The sequence below is a fragment of the Hydra vulgaris genome, chromosome 05, assembly GCF_038396675.1.
Source record: "Hydra vulgaris chromosome 05, alternate assembly HydraT2T_AEP".
NCBI classification, from domain to species: domain Eukaryota; kingdom Metazoa; phylum Cnidaria; class Hydrozoa; order Anthoathecata; family Hydridae; genus Hydra; species Hydra vulgaris.
In genome coordinates this window covers 26,378,608-26,400,359 of record NC_088924.1, presented here as the reverse complement: position 1 = coordinate 26,400,359, position 21,752 = coordinate 26,378,608, and the positions used below count along the sequence as shown (strand labels likewise).

At 28.1% G+C, this 21,752-nt stretch overlaps 1 protein-coding gene across 2 annotated transcripts in view; it reads left to right on the top strand.

Moving 5' to 3' along the window:
- LOC136080730 (uncharacterized) overlaps positions 1-21,752 on the top strand; it is a 48,500-nt gene that overhangs the window by 15,227 nt on the left and 11,521 nt on the right. For both annotated transcript variants that reach the window (XR_010638616.1, XM_065797752.1), the window contains exon 2: positions 4,020-4,137. Coding sequence is in view for 1 of the 2 variants with exons in the window: in XM_065797752.1 (XP_065653824.1) it covers positions 4,131-4,137 (7 nt within the window). In the remaining variant the exon portion in view is untranslated. The remainder of the gene's footprint in view (positions 1-4,019; positions 4,138-21,752) is intronic.

Here is a 21,752-nt window from a genome sequence, read left to right as displayed (position 1 = left end):
TTAACTTGACGACTCATGTAGGCAGCCCAACTTGGGCATTGTAATTCAAAGATATGCGACATGTTCCAAAGTATATCGACAAGGTTTGGCTTTAAAGTAACCTTAAATAAAAGAAAGTTAAAAGTTAATGATTGTCTCATATCATCAAAAATCTCAAAATAAATTGTATCTATAGAAGTTTTTATTATATTTTAAAGCTGTACATGAAATTTAAACACTAATTTTTTGAAACGCTATCCCTCTTAACCCCAGTCAAGTAAATACCTTTGTAAATTCTTGAAATTTTATTTGAGATAAAACCGGAACGTCAGAGCTGTAAAACTGAGAAATTGTAATCTGGTTGTCAAAGTGTACCTTCAGGGCAAAGTATATCGTTAATTTTATCGTGTTTCACTATGTTCTGCTTGTAACGAATGACCTGTTAAATAAATTTAGTTTTTCTTGTATTCTATATTTTTTTATTCTTTTAATTTATTTTGCGTCATTTTAAGGGAATATATTTCTTCTCCTAATGTTTGCATAATCTCGTAAAACTCAGAGACTGTGTATAGATCAATATCTTCCTCAAGTTTTATGCATGCTGCATTAAAGACAGTAAGCTTTTCTGTTGATGTTGGTCTTCCACAGCTTGATGTAGTAATAGGTTTTTCAAATTTTGCACGACTATAGATGTGACATCGTGCTTCAACAGCTACAAGATCATTTATATTCAAAAGTCTAGCTTCAACTGTTTTAGATAAAAAATCGTTACGTTCGTTGCATAATTCTAGAGTTGCATGATAAATTTTTGATGATTTTGTTCTTACTTCTATGAAATTATTTCTCTCATAATGGCGACTGTCAAGTGTGCACATATTTCCACAATAAAAACATTGCTCTTTAAAATTAAATAAAATCTGTTCTGATCGAGTTGATCGTTTTCTTTCAATAGGAGTTTCCATCGATGCTTGTGATCGTTTAATTGATTTTGATTGGTTTCCTAATTTAGTTCGACACGATGAGTGAATAAAAACCTTTTCTCCTGTCTCTTGTTTTTTATTCAGTTCATTTACCAATACATTTAAATCCAATTTTAAAGCACATTCAATTAATTTTCCAAGAGCTCCTTGGTTATCAACATTCCTTCCAAATCTTGCCCCCACTTGGCTCAACGAATCTCCTTCTAATTTCATTTTACCACACAATGCACATACAGAGGATTCATTTTTTAAGTCCATAATTTTTCAGTTTCAGAACTAGTTTTATTATCACTTACAAGATCAGATAATTTATATTAAAATCTGAAAATAGCAAATCATTACATAATTATAAACACTAAGATAAATAATTTATTAAAAAGTTTTTGATAAATATTGCCAAAAAAATTTGATTACATTTCGAATACAAAAAGAATATTACATTCTAATAACTTTAAAATTCGAAATGTAGAACAAGGAATTATTATTCCCTCTACCCATTTTTACTTACAGAAACAAAGTTTAACAAAAATATTTGACAAAAACAAACAAAAAATCAAAAAAAATTCCTCTTGCAAAATTCAAAAAAGGTCCTTTGGGGGGCTGTGGCCCCCGCGGCTCCGAAAGCCATGTTTCTAGTAACAAAAAATATATATATACTCAACACTTTTATATTATTTAAATATAAGTGTTATTATAGTTACAACGCAACTTATTGTACAGCATACTTAAAATTTATCAGCAACGTTTAAAATTTCGTATTTTACTCCTAATCTTTGTGACGTCATAACTTTTTTCCCCCAAAATAAAAAAAAATACCAATTACCCATTTTAAAGAGGAAATAATAAGCTTTCCAACGATGTATAACATGTCTTTATAATAATTTATTCTAGGTTGACCCCTTTTTTGGTGAAACTCTACCGGACTATTAATAAAACACGCGTTCAACTATATCACAAAAATACTATGAAACTATTATACATATCACTCGTGTGACCTCACTTAGAGTATGCATTTCAAATATGGAACCCATACTACGCTAAAGATATTAATCTTATAGAAAGAGTCCAAAAACGAGCAACTAAAATTTGTTTCCCAAAAGTTATTAATTATAAACACAGGTTACAAAATATGGAACTTTTAAATTGGTTGATAGAAGGTTGCGAGGTGATCTAATTTAGATGTTTAGATTTCAAAACAATATAGATAAAATAAACTGGCATAACGAACCTGAAAGAATAACTAATACTACGAGAGGGCATGATCAGAAATTAAGAAGACAATATGTAAGAAACTCACTTTCTAGGCATAATTTCTTCACTAACCGTGTGTAGAAGCTTGGAATATCCTAGATCAAAATGTTATTAATGCAACTTCGGTAAATGGTTTTAAAAACAAACTAAAACGTTTTAATGAAAAACGGCTGTTATAGTCTAACATCTACTGCCGTTGGACTCATTTTTCTTGGTAAAACAAGAAAACGGTATTTGATTGATATTATATTATATTAAATGCACTCTTAAATAACTAAAATGTTTTATATTTTCTAAAAAATTGTTGTATATATATTTTTAATGTTTTATAATTTTATAAATTTGTTTTTTATTTTCTTACAATTTGTTTTGTATATTCTAAAAAAATGTTTTATAAATCCTTAAAAAATGTTTTACATTTTCTTAAACAATGTTTTATATTTTCTTAAAAAATTTTTTATATTTTCTTAAAAAATGTTTTATATTTTCTAAAAAAATTTTTTATATTTTCTTAAAAAATGTTTTATATTTTCTTAAAAAATGTTTTATATTTTCTTAAAAAATGTTTTATATTTTCTTAAAAAATGTTTTACATTTTCTTAAAAAATGTTTTATGTTTTCTTAAAAACTTTTTTATATATTTCGCGTAAACCCTGTAATAAAAACATTTAATTTAATTTAAATATAATTTTATTTTGACGACAACGGGTTGCGTAATTAAAACATCAGGTTGCGTAATTAAACACTGGGTTGCGTAATTAAAAAAAGATTTCCTAAAGGCCGTTTTCCACACAGCGAAATATTCGCGCGAAGCGAATTTTTTCGTCGATAAGCATGCGCACATTAAACATTTTTGACAATTTTGCTGATCAAGCATTTCGCTGCAGCGAAAAAAAAAAGTCGAAATCATTTCGACTTTTTGCGAATCGCCATCGGCGAAAACCAATAAAATTATGAATATTATATCACGTGATGTCAACAGTGAAAAAAAACGAAAGCACGTTGTTTTTTAAAAATGGCAACTGAACAAAATGCTCAACTTAGCGTTCTAATCGACTTGCTTAGAATTCACCCTGAATATTTGTCAACATTTGTAAATTCATCAAATAAAGATGAATTTAATAATTCTTTCAATTCCGAAAGTTTTATTTCACAAGAAGAGGTTTCTCCATGTAGAGTTGAACCAAATGTTGCTTCTTGCAGTAAGAGTTTTTCAACAGAACTGTTCCTATCAGAGGTTATTAGCGTTTATTTTCTTTAAAATTCCTTTAAAATATTAAATTAAATTCTTATATATAAAAAAACTAACTTTAATTAAATGATAAATTTTTAAATTTAATAATTTTGTTTTTAGAAGCATACAGCGTAAATTTATTGCTACCATTTTTATTGTTGATATACACAAAATGTAGCGCGATTTATAATTAAAATTATAAGTGGAAATCAAAATAGCGTTTCGTCATGGCGAAAAAATTCGCTTCGCGCGATTTTTTTCGTCGTGTGGAAAACGGCCTTAAGCGATTGTTTTCAAAATTTAAACTTTGATGTAATACGTTTTTAAAAAATGGCGAATATTAGCGTTTTTAGTGCAATTTTTTAAACTTCAACAGCGAATTAGAGCACTTTTTGTTAATTTTCAGACCTAAATTATTATACGATTCTTAATCAGCATAAAATTCTATACCATAATCAGCAAAAAAAAAGAGAAGGGGGGGGGGGGGGAGAGAAACTGCGGTTAGATAAAAGTATTAAGTTCCAGGCCAGAGGTCTTATATGATATCAATCTTAGGTATATTTTGTATTTTGCAGATTGTTTAATAATATTTCTGCTTGGTGCACTCTGACTGTTAACACTATTTGCATAATGATATTAGTTAAAGGACTTCAACAACCAGAATGTAATTTCGATAAATATTAGTAATGACAGGTTAGTAAATATAATTATAATAATAATGGTAATAACTTTTATTAATTAATAATTAAAACACCAATTTCAGATAACATGCCAATTTTTATATCCGCTAATACGTCAAATAAGCAAAAACAAAAACAAAATAAAGTCACATTTACTAAACGCCTCCTATCATTAAACAATCAATTAGCGTTTCAAAATGAACTAGGAAATATAGACTGGTCTCCATTAGAATCACTCAATGATGCTAATTCCATGTTTAATAACTTCCATCACAATTTTTCAAACTTGTATGAAAAACACTTCCCAGAGACAGAATTAAAAATTAAAGTTAAAACCTTAAATTCGCCATGGTTTAGTAAAGGCTTAAAAAAAGCTTCGAAGCGAAAACATCGACTGTACGATAGATATCTAAAAAATAAGTGCGTAAAGACCAAGGCAGAATATAAAAACTATAGGACTTTATTTGAGAAAGTCAAACGAACTGCAAAATCAAACTATTTTAAAAAGCAACTTGAAAAGTGTCAACTAAGTTCTAGGAAAACTTGGCAAGTACTAAATGAAATAATTGGAAAACCGAAAATCAATGAATCTTTTCCGAAAATCTTACATATTAAAAATAAAACTATTGACAATGAAAACAATATAGCAAATGAATTTAACAATTTTTTTGTGAATATAGGACCTAAACTTGCGGCAAAAATTCCAAATGTAAATAAATCATTTAAGGAATACCTTCAGTGCAATAAAAATCAATTTAAAAATGAGAATTTAACCTTTAAAGAATACGAAACAGCTTTTAAAAGCTTGAAACGTAATAAGTCATCTGGAATTGATGGTATAAACAGCAACATTGTCATTGACTGTTTTAATGAGTTAAAAGTGCCTTTATTTAAAATTTGTAAACGTTCTCTGAATAAGGGTATCTTTCCTGATATACTTAAATCAGCAAAAGTTAAACCTATATATAAATCAGGCGATAAAACGGATATTGGAAACTATAGACCAATATCTATACTTTCCATTTTTTCTAAGATTTTTGAGCGAATTATGTTCAATAGGTTATATGCACTTTTTAAAAATAATGACTTATTCTATTCAAAACAGTTTGGATTCCAGAAAAGCACTTCAACTGAACATGCAATACTTCACTTAATTAATGAAATAAAAAACTCTTTTGCAAACGGAGAATTTACTTTAGGCGTGTTTATTGACCTCTCCAAGGCCTTTGACACAGTGGATCATAAAATAGTGATAAAAAAGCTTATGATGTACGGCATAAGAGGCGTACCCTGCAGGTGGATAGCAGATTACCTGAGTAAACGTACACAGTCCATATATAACGGAAATAAAAAACTAACAAGTTCATCTTTAATTTCTTGTGGAGTGCCCCAAGGATCTATTCTTGGGCTTCTACTTTTCCTAATATACGTGAATGATCTCTGGAGAGCGACAAATATATCAACAATAATGTTTGCTGACGACAGTAACTTTTTTATTTCAGGAAAAGATATACCTCAACTCTTTGTACAAATGAACAACGAGTTAGATAAAATTTCACTATGGTTCAATGCAAATAAACTTTCTATTAATTCAAGTAAATCAAAGTTCTCATTATTCCACCCTTTAAAAAAAAAAAAAATTCCTATTTGTTTTCCAAAACTAGTTATTGAATACACAGAAGTTAGTCGCGAAAGAGTCACAAAATTTCTTGGTGTTCTCATTGACGAAAATATTACCTGGAATAAACATATTGCCTATATTGGAAGCAAAATATGGCAAAAAATGGTTCTATATCAGTCACGGGATTTACTTAATAAGCATCATCTAAAACAAATCTATTTCAGTTTTATACAAAGTTACTTGAATTACGCGAATATTGCGTGGTGTAGTACATCTAAAAGCAAGCTTGAAGCACTCTATCAAAAACATAAACATGCCTTAAGAATAATATATTTTAAAAATAAAAACGAACATGCAAAACCACTGTTCGAAATTATGAACATCTTTACGTTATACGAGATAAACGTTTATAAAATTTTATGTCTCATGTACAAAAGTAAATTTCAACAATGACCCTCAATTTTTAATGATCTTTATGAAATAAAACCTAACATTAAGTATACTTTACGCACAACAGGCTTAATTGAACCATTGTGCAAAACTAAACAAGAACAATTTAAAATTACGTATCGTGCTCCGCATATCTGGAATAAAATCTTAGCAAAATATAGTAATTTACAAGATGTAAACAATATAAATTGCTTTCAAAAACTAATAAAAAAGAGTATTTCAAAGTATAAAAATCTTATTAATGATTTCTTTTAAACTGCTTTGTTTTGTTTTTGTTTCTTTGACTGTTTGTTTCATTTGTTCTTGTCTTTTTACATTGAATGTTTTTGGTGTTAACACTATTTATCTTAGTTAATTAAGTTTTTGCTTTTAACAATATTATAGGAATTTAATATTGTAAAAACATAACTAGTACAACGGTTCTTGATGATAAGACTTAATGGTCTTCTGCAAGTTTCCCGCGTTTTTATATATTTTTGTATAACTATCTCTTATTATTTTTGTCTTTGATTTTTTTTTATATTTATAACTGGATTATTTTTGAAATAATAAGAGTATCTTGTATTATATTACGGAATTTAATTGTAACAAAAACGGAAAAAAAAAAAAAAAAAATTTAATAATATTTAGTGAAAGACTAAAATTTTGTATGATAGAATTGCATGAACTTTGGGGGACAAATGTAATGGAGTAAATATTACCTTTGTTTATTACCACGATTAGAGTAATGTTAGAAAATATTATTTTTATCTAAAGAATATTCGGCAAAAATCAATATTTTCTTAAGTATTAAATATTATAAAAAAACACGTATTAAAAAAATCATGCATTATAAAATAAAAAAATAAGTATTCAAGTATAAAAAAAACACATGTATTATGATAAAGTATATACATCACATTAACTATGTTGTCTGTAAGTTAGGGGTTGCAGCTGATATTTCAGCCTCAGCTTTAAACTCATTAGCTTCAAATTAAAGCTGAAGCTGATCAATTCAGTTCAATCAGCTTGATAGCTGATAGTAAAAGAGAATAATACTCCATAAATATTTTATACTAAAAATACCATAAATATTTTATATTAAAAATTTTAATATATTTTATATTAAAAAGTAGGAAATTATTCAAAGAATGTCTAAAATAGTGACAAAATTTAATCATACATGTAAAAAATATTAAATAAAATTTGCAAAAAGATAAAATTTTGCTGTTTATAAATATTGCTGTCAGAGCCTAGACCTAGGCCTCGCAATTTTAAGCAACTCAAATTGAATTTTTAGAGATTTGTTTAAAAAGTGGTGCCCAAAAACCTAATTCCATTTTTGATTATCTACCTAATTTTTTGGTAGAGTTCAAAATTCTTCAAAAAGATGGTTTTATCTGTTAAAATATTGAGTATGAAATCAATCTTGCTGTTCATGTGATGCACCAGCTAGAGCATTTGTTAAGTGTATTAGGGACACAATGGCTATAACTGATGTAAGTAGGGTTCCTATATCTCCGGATTTGCCCGGAGATTTCCGGATTTTAATGCAAAAAAAAGCCTCCGGGGGAATTCAGAAAAAAACATAAAATCTCCTCTTTTTGGAGATTTTTATATAATTTTTATAAAAATTTCATTTTCAATACTTAAATTTTAAGTATATATAGAACTGAAAATGTAAAAACTATTAAATGCAAATTTTTTTTTGTCATTCTACCAATTTATTGAAAATGCTTAAACAACACGTGATCTCTTCTCTTCAGTAAACAATATTGAAAAATGCGCACGCATCCAAAATTGCGAAAACGAAAGTTGCGACCGTTAAATTACATTAAAGTTATAAAGTATTTTGGTTTCTACTACACAAGAAATTATTCCTTGAACTTAAATTTGACGTTTAAAAAGTAAAAGAATTGCAACACTATCAATAATGTTGTTCAAAAAAAATGTTTTCTAGTTTAAGAAAGGGAGAAATAATTATAAAGCCAAATTCAAAATTTGGCCAGCTGGATCATATATTTTTGTTTCTCACAAAGATAAACAAATTTCCTTATGTTAATCTTATTATGGTATGCAAAGGGTATGCAAAGACTCATCAATTTATGGTTAAATGACCTAAATGTTGTAGGTTGTCTCAGGTTACAGTCAATACTTTATCTGACGATTGTTCCAGATATGTTGCTACATTCTAAGAAAATTTTTTAGAAAACCAAGGTCTTAATTAGATATAAAATATAAATATAAAATATAAATATATAGATATAAATATACAGACATAAAAAAAGTTAAAGCAACTGAACTTAGACTTTTTTTAGTATACTAAATCATCCCCTTTAAACAACTGGGCCAGTTGTTTAAAGGGGATGATTTAGCCAAAAATCTATTCTATATCTATATCTAAAAAGTTAGATATAGATATACTATATCTAATTTTTTAGTACTTTCAGTTGCAGTTCTAATTTTATGTTTTATTTTGTTGAAAAAATATGTTGATTTTGCTTGTCAGTTACTAACTTATTTTGTCCATTCTTTAATACATATAGAAAATGACACAGTTAAATTTTAAGTACTTGATAAATGTTCCTCGTTCAAATACAAAACTTTTTCAGATCAATTAAAAAAGCTTGTTCAAAGAACAGAGGGTTACTCAAACACGTACAAGGATATAAACAGAAGTTTAGTGTTCCTAATTTTGATGGATCAGTGATCATTTCATTGAGACACTGTTTACAATTTAAAATTATCAAAGTTTTATATATATATATATATATATATATATATATATATATATATATATATATATATATATATATATATATATATATATATATATACATAAATAAAACCTTTTTTTTAAAAAAACTCTTTTTCTTAATTAGTTTATAAAACCACTGTTAATAAAATTTAAAACAATTTAAATTATTAACTTTTTTGATTGCTTTAAAATTTCAAAAAACATAAAAAAAATCATATTAAAAATCAACTGACTTTATATTTATGCAACCCACTATATAATATATATATATATATATATATATATATATATATATATATATATATATATATATATATATATATATATATATATATATATATATATATATATATATATATATATATATATATATATATATATATATATATATAGTGTTATCAAAAAGTTCATATAATTTGTGTTTTAATATCTTGCCAATAAAATTTTTATAGATATTCCTAACATTAACTTATGTACATATTTGCCCAATAAAATAAATATTTTTAATTTTAGATCATTTGAATAATTAAAGCTATAATAAAAATTGACAAAGTTGGTACTAAATTGTTAATTGAGACTTGTCGTCGTAATCAGAAGTCTCCATCTGATGTTCACAAATTCATAACTACTGCCTGGGGTGAGGATGCAACTTCCATTCAAACAGTATACAAGTACTACCAAAAGTCTTCTACATCAAGCATAAGTGATTATATTCAGTTTTGAGATTAATCGAGGTCAGGTTGACCCAGTACCTCAACAACTATGGACAACATTGAGATTATTCAACAACTGCTTGATGAAGACAAATTTTTAACAATAAAGCAAATTTGTGATGTCGTAAACATTTCTTTTGGTTCAGTTTATTCAATAATCACCGAAAAATTGATGAAAAGATCAATTTGGATGAATAGAATGTTGAACGACGTCTAATTGTTGTGGATGAGAAGTCGATTCACCACAGATTGATCGGGTGTAAATGCAGTAATTGCGCTTGGTTTTCAAAGGGTGAAGAAGGTTAAACATATCAGGAGACCATAATTTGATGCAAAAAGTATGGCAATTTGTGACCTCATTTGATGGCAAGGCCTATGTTGAGGTACTTCCAAATGGACAATCGGTCAATTCAGAAGTGCACATGCTTTTCCTATCAAATATGCATTCTAATTTTGTCAACAAAGGCTTGAAAAGAGTAACATGGAACACAATGCTCTTCAGCACAATAATGCCAGGCCATATGTGTCTGCTGCAGTCAGAGACTTTCTTGCTGAGAAAAAAGTCACCTGTGTCATTAAAACTCCATATAGCCCCGAATTTAACTTTTTAAATTCGGGGCTATTTAAATCAGATTTAAATGAGATTATTTTGAAGCAAGGTGCCTACTTATGATCCATTCTTAATTTAATTGTTCTATGCTTATTCTTTGTTATAAAAAAAAATGATGATATGAACTTTTTGATTGACCCTAGTATATATATATATATATATATATATATATATATATATATATATATATATATATATATATATATATATATATATATATATATATATATATATATATATATATATATATATATATATATATATATATATATATATATACATATATATATATATATATATATATATATATATATATATATATATATATATATATATATATATATATATATATATATATATATATATATAAGGGGTGTAAACCAGGAAAAAATTTGATTCAGCGTTTTGACTAAATTGGGAATTAGTCAAAATATTTCCAAATCTCACTACTCTCTCCTCCTCCACCCCTTCCCAACCCCGCCGAGATTAAAATGTGTTTGTGGGGTCTATTTTTTTCTTTCCTTTTCTACTTCAAATAAAAAATACTGTAACATTTATCTAAGATAAATATGAAATCAACACAAAATTAAATTCGCTTCACAATGACACGGCAAATTAAACTTTGATTATTATGAATTATATATTTTAATTTTATTTTAATCAGTATATATTAATTATTATTAAGAATTATATATTTTATTTTATTTTAACCCTAATATATCATTGCCGCTTTCATTTTAAGAGTATTCTTTTAAATATATATTTCTTTTTCATTGGTGGGCATTCATGTACATGGATTTCTTTTAATACAAGCGAGCAGTAAAGAAAAAGAATCTAATTTTTTTGTTAAATAAATTTCTAGTACCTGTTTGTTATAATTATAAAATATTTTTTTCATTTACCATATATTTCAGCAGCATTTTTTTTTTAAGTAGTAGATTAGTAAAAAAAGATTTTAGTAGATGCCGATAAGTAAAAAAAGATAATAGTTGAAAAGAAAAATAATAACTAAAAGACTTACCCTAATACTTGCATTGATCAAAATTTTGTAAGTATCTGATGCAAATTTTATATATATATATATATATATATATATATATATATATATATATATATATATATATATATATATATATATATATATATATATATATATATGTATAGTGCGGCCGTGGCGCAGTGGTTGCAACGCTTGCTTTATAAGCAGGAGATCCAGGTTCGAAACGAGCTCTGGACATATTTTCGCGTTACGGTAAGGAAGGAGGCGTGAACTTCCTGGTTGAATGCACTTCCGCGGTGCTCTGTGACAAGACCGTTAGGACTTCTTGGGGCACCTAAAATAAAAAAATATATATATATATATATATATATATATATATATATAAGGGTGTAAACTAGCCCTGTGGAGTCCCATCAAGTATGGTATTCCCAAATGCTCATAAAATTAAAAAAAAAAAAAGTCCTTTAGAAAAAAAGTGGTGGTGTTGTCGGCCCTGTTTATTAAGTCTTACTGCAAAGTCTATTTCAAGTAGTACATGTGCTTTGTCAAATAAGTTTTTTCAAAATATTGAGAAGCCATTTGCGTCAGATACTTACAAAATTTTGATCAATGCGAGTATTTTTTTAATTTAGGGGCCCTTTTACAAATGTAAGGTTTTTTTTTAATTTAGTATTATCTATTAGAAAAATTTTTAAGGAATTTTGGGGCCCTTTTGAAGGAGGGGGGTGATTGGATCTAGTAGCCACGGTACTGTTATAACAGTTAACTTTAATTTTTTTACTGGTCACATTGAAACGATTTTCAAAGAAGTCGTTTAAGCAACAATGAAAAAGCTTCCAATTCGCGAGATAACCGTGAAAGCATTCGATACACGATTAAAGAATCGTTTAAAAGTTTGCTTAATTTCGACTGTAATTTTAATTATTTTTTTTAAATAAACCAAGCAAGTTAAATATAAATTTGTTTTTTCTGTAAATTTTAAACATTTTAACGTAGTTTTTCAAGATTTGCAATGGGTAAACCTCGTGGGACTCTTACGGGATACCCGGCGGGCATACCCATATGGGCCCCAGAGGAAAATCACGGCTAAGATCCGGCGGGTTCCTGATGGGTTTCCCATATGGTTCCTAGTGGCATACCCAAATGGACCCCTTACGGTTTTAAAGTACGGGATTTGACTGGGACCCTTCGGGATACCCAGCGGGCATACCCATGTGAGCCCCATATGGAAACCGCGGCCAAGATTCGGCGGGGTACCGTTGGTCTACCCATACGGGACTTAGTTGACAACCCGTATGGGCCCCGTCGGTACCCGTATGTCAATTTTGGCTGGGTAATTTCAATCAAGTTATACTTTGTTTTCAAAATTTTGAAAACAAAGTATAACTTGAGAAACAAATGCTAGTTGCGGATAAACTAATCATAGTTAACACTGTTTTTTATAAATTTTATAAATTAAATGATATAAGAAAATGAAAAAACAAAAAAAATTTCTAAAAATAAGTTACGACAACCAAAGTAACAAAGCTCTAAACTAGCAAAACTTTTACTTTTTCGCAAGTGGGTGGGGCAAAACGGGTCAGTTAAAAAGCAGCAACTATCAATTGTAAAGCTTTAAAAATGATAAAAATGAAGGCTATCTATTATCTAAATATATTCATACATTAAACTCTCAAAAAAGTAACATACCCATAGATGCTACACGCCCATACACCCATATACAACAAAAAAGAAATAACAGCTAAATCAAACATTTTTATTTTGTGTGTTTTATTATAAAATACCTCCGCTCTACTATAACCTATATATTATTAAATTGGTAACTACTACTAAATTTGAAATTAAACAAAAAATTTTATGGATCACATAAGTCACACAAAAAATATCCTGGAATAACTCGGCAATACTTTTGATGAGCTGGGTTATTAGCAATATGCCAATGTGGAGCAAACTTAAATATACCATATGTATCATCAGCTTCTATAATTCTAAGTTCCTTTTTACTCACAGCTAAAACTGCATTTCATCCCGTTTTGGATGATTGACCTTTCTTAAAGAATTTCTTACCTTCTTTGTTTACATTAAACACTGTTATTAATCGAAATTATGAAAATAAGAATTTCTTTGAATATATTTCTTAAATTGATTTTCTAAATAAAAAAAATAACAATTTAGATTAAAAATAAAATCATCAAATTGTAAACAGCGTCACGAAATGGTAGTAATATACTCAATTATAAAAATAACTTGTTGATCTGATGTGCCCCACAAAAGTCATTTCACTGATAATAATACTATTCAAAAAGTTCACTTTCAAATATTTTTTTAAGGCCAGATTCTAAAACAGGATAAAAGATATTGTCTGAAAAATATAAACTTTTTATAAATAAAGCAAGTTCGCAATATTTCAAGAAAAATCTTTTGTTATTGTATCGCTTAAGAAAATACGCAAATTTTGTTTTTCGCAAACTTTCTGATACATTTCGGTACTTTTAATGCATTTTGGTATTTCTAAAATTAAATTTTTTTTACAATAATGAATTACAATAATTTAAAGTGTTTTATCTAAAAAAAAATTTTCAGCTGAGATATAAGGCTTAAGGCATAACTGTTCCGTTATGTCCCGCTGTCCCGATATGCCCCACTCTACCCTATATTCATTGCATACGAAGTATCTAAAACTGTTTTTGTTGTTGTCATAATCATCAATTCTATGAGCTACTAATGAATCTTATAGAATCATTAAAATTAATTAAAATGTAATTTTAACCGATGAGAAAAACTGCTTTTTTTAGGTATAACAATAAGTATTGTGAAAACCCAGAAGACTCGTGTTTTCTAACTCTCAATGAAAAAAAACACTATTAATCATATATGGCCATTCCAGAGCAGCCTCATCCAGCACCTAAACTAATGTACGTTTAACTATTTAATTCTGTTGTTCTACTGACACAATAGCTTGTGGATGATATGAATTCCTAGTTATTTGAATTGTTCCTGTTTTTTATACAAGGCCATTAATGTAGCAGCTTTATCAGTAAGTGCTTCTCTTTTAACATATTAACAGAAACAGTATACTAATACAACCAGATATTTGTACCCATTCACTTCTGGTAGTTGTGGTAAATTGATTACTACTTACTTCATGTTACCTTTTGGTATTAAGATATTTTGTTGCAAAGCTCCTAATATTTTTTCTCTACAAAGCTCCAAATAACTTTTTTTTAAACAAAATTTTAATTTAATGACATAGAAACTAGTATGTTACAGAATGTAAGTCTATTATGTTAAAAATCTGATGATTAAGTGTATTTTTTTTGCCTCAATACCTGCAAATTGGTTCAATCGTAAATATGGTGAATAGGGACAGTAAGGTAAATAAAGACAAAAACCAGAAAAGTTTTCGGATGTCCACAAAGTAACTGGAACAGCTGCTTGACTAGTTATATTTTTTTCTATCAAGAATGACTCAGGCACGCATAGTTAATTTTTATGTGAAATGACCTATTGCAGAGAATACTGTAAAACGTTAAAACCCAAAAATGTGAAAAAAATTAAGTATGAAAAAACTGTTTTGGCACTGACAAAACGTTAGCTGAGAAACAAAAGGCTGTACGCCGAAGTTTAGTATTTTGTTTGTTTATTATCAAAATATATTTTTCAACCAGAGGAGTGAACATCCACTAAATTTGGTCTCAAAAATAATAGAACTTAAGGAATTATTTAAAAAAATCAGCATGATTTTCTGGCAGAAAGTCTTTACATACCTAAATCTAAAACTCAATTTTTTCGGTAACACAAAAAATGAACATACGGTCTCCTAGTTCTTAGCTGACCAAAAATACTTTAGGTGTGATTGAAAACTTTACTAAATTGTCGCATTGATAGTTTAATGAAACTGTTAGAAATAACAGAACATACCAACTGTTAACTAATAAATTTTTATTGACTTTAAGTTTATAGAAAATATCCAATACTGGCGTAAATTAGCGAGACAGTGTGGTTTGTTGTTAATTTTCCCCAGAACTCTTAAAAGAATTTGAAACTCTCGTTCGAGTTGATTAAGTTTTGCACTTAGAAGAATGTCTGGGAACATTTTTGCGTTCAGCAAAAAAAGGGATGGGTCTCACTTTGTTTTTCCTCAAGTTTAGAACAAATTGTTGCTCAGCTATTCTAAAATAAAAGGATTTACAAACCAACCTACTCTTGAACGTAGAGATGTTTTTACAACGTACCTACTCTTGAACGTAGAGATGTTTTTAAATTCAATGTAGACTCTAGAAGTTAATCTAGAAGTTGAATTACAAAAGTAACGATACCAGAAAAACACTCAAAACTGTTCCTACTCACCACATTTTATAATATATTATCTTTTCCTCAGATTCTGCTTCAATAGCTTAAAGCAGAAAAACAGTCTTGCGCCATTTTTGTCCTTAAATGTGTTTAAATTTTCGCAAATTTCTGCTCCGTCGTAACTTCCCATTGTTACATCACGATTCATTGTTACAACCACGCACGCCCATTGTTACATCATCATTGTTACAACCACGCACGAATGCTTTGATGTAACAATGGGAAGTTACGACGGAGCAGAAATTTGCGAATTTGTAGGTTTGTATATTTTAAATACCCTAGCTAAAATAATCCAAATTAATCAATTAGGTCTTTATCGCGACGACGGTTTAATAATAATGCATAAAAAATCAGGGCCACAACTCGATAAAATTAGAAAAGACATTATTAAAGTTTTTAAAAATATTGGCTTCCAAATTGAAATAAATATAAATTTAAAAATAGTGAATTTTCTTGATGTCACATTTAACCTCTCAGAAAGTTCCTATAAGCCCTACAAAAAACCTAATGACGAATTATTGTATATTAATGTAAATTCGAACCATCCCCCTCAAATTCTAAAACAAATTCCAATTTCAATTAACGATAGGCTAAACCAAAACTCTTCTAATGAAAATATTTTTAACTCCTCTAAACGCGTTTATGAAGATGCCCTTAAAAAAAGTGGCTTTCAAAATTTCGAGCTAAAATTTGAAAAGAAAATTGCAAAAAAGCGTAACCCCCCAGCAAAAATGTTTCAACAAATATAGGTAAAATTTTTCTAAAATTAGTAAACAAACATTTTCCTCCCTCTAATAAATTACATAAGATTTTTAACAGAAATACCATTAAAGTAAGTTATAGTTGTACAAAAAATTTAGAAAGAATTATAAAAGGCCACAACTACGCGTTAATTAATAAAAATGAACATATAAAAGAAAAAAACACTGATTATTGTAATTGTAAACAAAAAATAGATTGCCCTCTAAATGGATAATGCCTTTCGAAAAACGTAATTTACAAGTGCATTGTTTCCTCACAAAACAACCCTGATAAACAATATATTGGTTTAACCGAGGGAATGGAAAAAACGTTATGCCAACCACAAACAATCGTTTAAACACAAAAAATATTCAAAAGAGACTATGCTGTCAAAATATTTGGGATTTAAAAGAAAAAACTAAAAAATTTTAATTTACAATGGTCTATTCTAAAATGTGCCCCTGCCTATAATAAAATTTCCAAAAAATGTATGCTATGTTTGCAAGAAAAATTTGAAATAATTACTCATTTAAATCAAGAAAATTTATTAAATAAAAAATCTGAATTAATTTCTAAATGTAAGCACGAAAATAAATACCTCTTAAAAAATTATAAAAACAAATGACCAAATTAAACTATCCCCATTCCAAAGAATTATTTCATAATTACTTTCTGTAACTTCCCGTTAACAAAAGAATATAGTAATTAAAAATTTTTTATAATAATTTATAACTTCCTGTAAAATATTTTTTTCTATATGGTGAAACTTCAAGTCGAAGATAAAAGTTAGATAAGTGTTTATTACTAATTTATATATATATATATATATATATATATATATATATATATATATATATATACATATATACATATATATATATATATATATATATATATATATATATATATATATATATATATATATATATATATATATATATATATATATATATATATAATTAGTAAAAAACAATTATCTAACTTTTATCTTCTGATAATCTAGAAGATAAAAGTTAGATAAGTGTTTTTTACTAATTAATTATTGCTCTGTTCCTTAAGAACATTGAGCACTCTATTTGTAAAATACACAAACATAATTTACATATATATATATATATATATATATATATATATATATATATATATATATATATATATATATATATATAAATATATATATATATATATATATATATATATATATATATATATATATATATATATATATATATATATATATATATATATATATATATATATATATATATATATATATATATATATATATATATATATACAAATATATATATACAGTGGTGGCCAAAAGTATGTAAACTTTTTTTAAATTACATTTTTTTTTATTTGTATTAAATAAAACCAAAGTTATTTAACCCGAGTGTACTTGCAATAGTCTACTTTATATATACTACAAGTTTGAACTTGTCTTTTCTAAGACGTTTTATTACATACTAATATTTCTTAATTTCGATTGGACAAAAGTATGGAAACTTGTTCAAACTTGTCACTAAACATAAACAAATTTTATCATTTAGAATTAAAACGTGTTAGAATTGACATCTTTGTTAGTTCGTAGTAAGTGTTGCATTTTTTATAAATAAATAAAAAGCATTTTTGAAAAGTTTCCATACTTTTGGCCACCACTGTATATATTTTATCAAATATATATATATATATATATATATGAGCCTATGAGAGTAAAAGTGGACCAAGTCCAATTTTTTTCAAATGACCCTTATGTATGTAAAACTGCTAAAAATTTGCTATATTTTTAGAGCAAAAATGGACCTAGTCCATAACACATTTATTTTTATTCAACAGACGGCAGCACATTTTTACTCTAACAATAAATCACCAGGTATAGAGAGTAATAGTGGACCAAGTCCATTGATAGTGGTTTAATGTAAGAAATCAAGATTAAAGACCACATAAACTACAAATTTTCTTAGAATTATTATTATTATATTAGAACAAGAATAACATTTGTACAGGTAAGATGCTTTAAATGAATATCTGATTATGGTTTTATATTAATATAGTGAAGTATACAGCACTTTTACACTTTATAAAGTGACAAAACGGAAATAGTTTGGTGAGCGATAATATAAGATTTATTCAATTGCTCTCAGCAGGAATATAAACATTGATTTGTTAGACAGTAGATATAATGGTCTGTCACTACCAAAGTTACAGCCTCTTTAGAAAGGTCTATTTTGTGGCTTTAACAACATCTAGCTAGGGGAGCACTTGCATGCATGTTGTGTACATGTACATTATTCTTTCTAATAATATTCTGAATGTATGTAATACTTAAAAAATATTTATTGTAGAATAGTGTAAACATGCATTCACGAGCCGCACACATGGTGTCACTGGCATTGATAAAGTGCAAGAAGGTTCAGAGATCTCTAGCTACAGATACAACAATTGCAGATCCTAACTTAGCAGCAGATATACAGACAGAACGTTCTACATTAGCAGCTGAATCTCCGATTGTAGCCGATAATTCACCAGTTGTAGCAGTTGAATCTCCGATTGTAACAACTGAATCTCCGATTGTAACAACTGAATCTCCGATTTTAACAACTGAATCTCCGATTGTAACCGATTAACACCCTCGAAAACGGAAACGTTGTGTAACGAACTGGAAGAAAAATGTGATTAAGCGCTTACGAAATACAGGTAGCGAATATGTAAAGCATGGCGGAATGTTACAAAAAGCTAAGAAATTAAACGAACATTATTTAATAAATCACAGTTGCAAAAACAAATGTGCTGAAAATTTGACTTTAGAGCAGACTAAAACTCTGTTTGAAAATTTCTGGAAATTGGGAGATTTTGATGCACAAAATCTGTTTCTTGCTGGCTGCGTGAAACAATCAACAGTAGAACGTAGACGACCAAGAGTAAGAAAAAACAAAATTACGAAAAATGAAAAAAAATATGCAAAGGATTTTGCACGAGTATACTCTGTGTTTGCAAATAATAAGCCCGTTACTGTTTGCAAACCATACTTCTTGGCGATATTTGACATTAGCAGCGGTCGACTAAATCGTGCGTTAGTCAACCAACGGGAGAATAGTGGTGTGTCAGGCAAAGATGGACGAGGAAAATATAATCACAAGACACAAAGCATTCATGAGGAACACATCACTCGCATTAAAGATCATATTCGCATGTTTCCCACATACGAAAGCCACTATACTAGAAGTCACAGTGCATCTCGCCGCTTTCTACCTGCTCATTTGACGGTATCCACTATGTACGACATGTATAGAGAAAAATGCATACAGGATTCAGTCGAACCCCAAAAAGAGTGGAAATTTCGGGAAATTTCATTTTTAATCATGAATTTAACTTGACGTTCCATCAGCCACTAAAAGATATGTGTAAGAAATGTGATATTTTTAAAACAGACATTGAAATAGAAAAAACTGAACACAAAAAATTTCAACTAAAAGCAGCGCATGAGATTCATTTGCGCAAAGCAGAGAAGGCGCGTCAATCCTTAAAACTAGAAGAGGAAAATGAAGACAATAAACATGCATCTTTTTGTTTTGACCTGCAAAAGGTCATGTCATTGCCGTGCCTTAAAACCAATGAAGTTTATTATTGCCGGCAATTATCAGTGTATAATCTAGGCATTCATGACCTTAAAAATGACAATGCAGTGATGAGTGTATGGCATGAGGGAACAGCCTCACAAGGTGCAGGTGAGATCGGTTCATGCTTATTGGCATATTATCAAAATCTGGGAAATAGGGATATTATGTCTATTACAGCATTCAGCGACTCGTGCGGCGGCCAAAATCGAAATATAAAAATTGCACTGTTATGGATGCATTTGACGCAGACGACGAGTATTGAACTGGTGAATCATAAGTTTATGGTCTCTGGGCATTCTTATTTGCCTAACAATGCAGATTTTGAAATAATTGAGAGAGCAAAACCAAAATCCACAGAGATCTTCGTGCCAGAACAGTGGTACAAATTGATCGAGAACTGCTCTATGAAGAAGCGCTTCAGTGTTGCAAGATTAAGCACTGATAATTTCAAGAGTGTGGATGAGAGTGATCAGAAGTGGATGAGAATGATCAGAAGGTCAACTGGCTGGATATGCAATCGCTGCAACTTAGAAAGAACGAGCCATACAAACTGTTCTTTAAATAACTTTAGATGATGACGCATCATTCAGTTTCATTTCGCTAGCGAAACGCGGACGTCAAACGAATCTTAGTGAAGTGAGTTTGGCTCCACTGTACTGTGGAGCAACAAAACTGAGCAAAGAAAAATACTCAGATCTAATGAAACTGTTAAAGTATATTCCTCCCATCTATCATGACTTCTATCAAAAGTTGGAACACAGCGATCACAACAAGGATGTACTAGAAGATGAACTGCTCGATGACAGCGGCGATGATGATCAGTAAATTCGTGTGGTTTTTATTGTACTGTTTGTAATAATGAGGACTATTTTTGCCGATAATTAGTAAATAGTAATTGTGTTTTTTTACAACATAGTATGAATTTGTACTACTTGTCTTAATTTGAATTACTATTGTAAACGAATAATATGAAATTTGTTCATGATTTTACACTAAAATGATTTAGCGATTTGTTGATTATGTTTAGAAAAAAAATGGACCAAGTCCATAACTATTATTATATTAATAATAATTATTCAAAAATTTATTTGTGCATTTCACATATCTTGTTGTCTATATATATATATATATATATATATATATATATATATATATATATATATATATATATATATATACATATATATATATATATATATATATATATATATATATATATATATATATATATATATATATATGTATATATATATATATATATATATATATATATATATATATATATATATATATATATATATATATATGTATATATATATATATATATATATATATATATATATATATATATATATATATATATATATATATATATATATATATATATGTATATATATATTTGAAGATATTTATATTTCTTCAAAATTAGAATTCGGTGCTGAAACCAAGAGCTTTGGGCTCTTATAAAGTATATAAGGGGGATTATGGGGAGGAGGGATCTGCAAAATTGATTCAATAAAGTATTAGGAAGGGGAGGGTGATTTGATCAATTTTAAAAATACACTTTAATTTGAAAAGTATTTCTTGACTTATACAACTTTTTTCTAAATTAAAACGTATTTAATTCATAAAAGGGAGAGGTGTGTGTATGCGTGTGGGTGTGTGGATGAGGGGGTGGGAGAGTAGGAGAGGACTTCTGGGAGCACTTTAACAACTACACAAAAAAAAAAAACTTTGGAGAAAATACAAACATTAAAACAAAAAATTAAATAGTCTTACA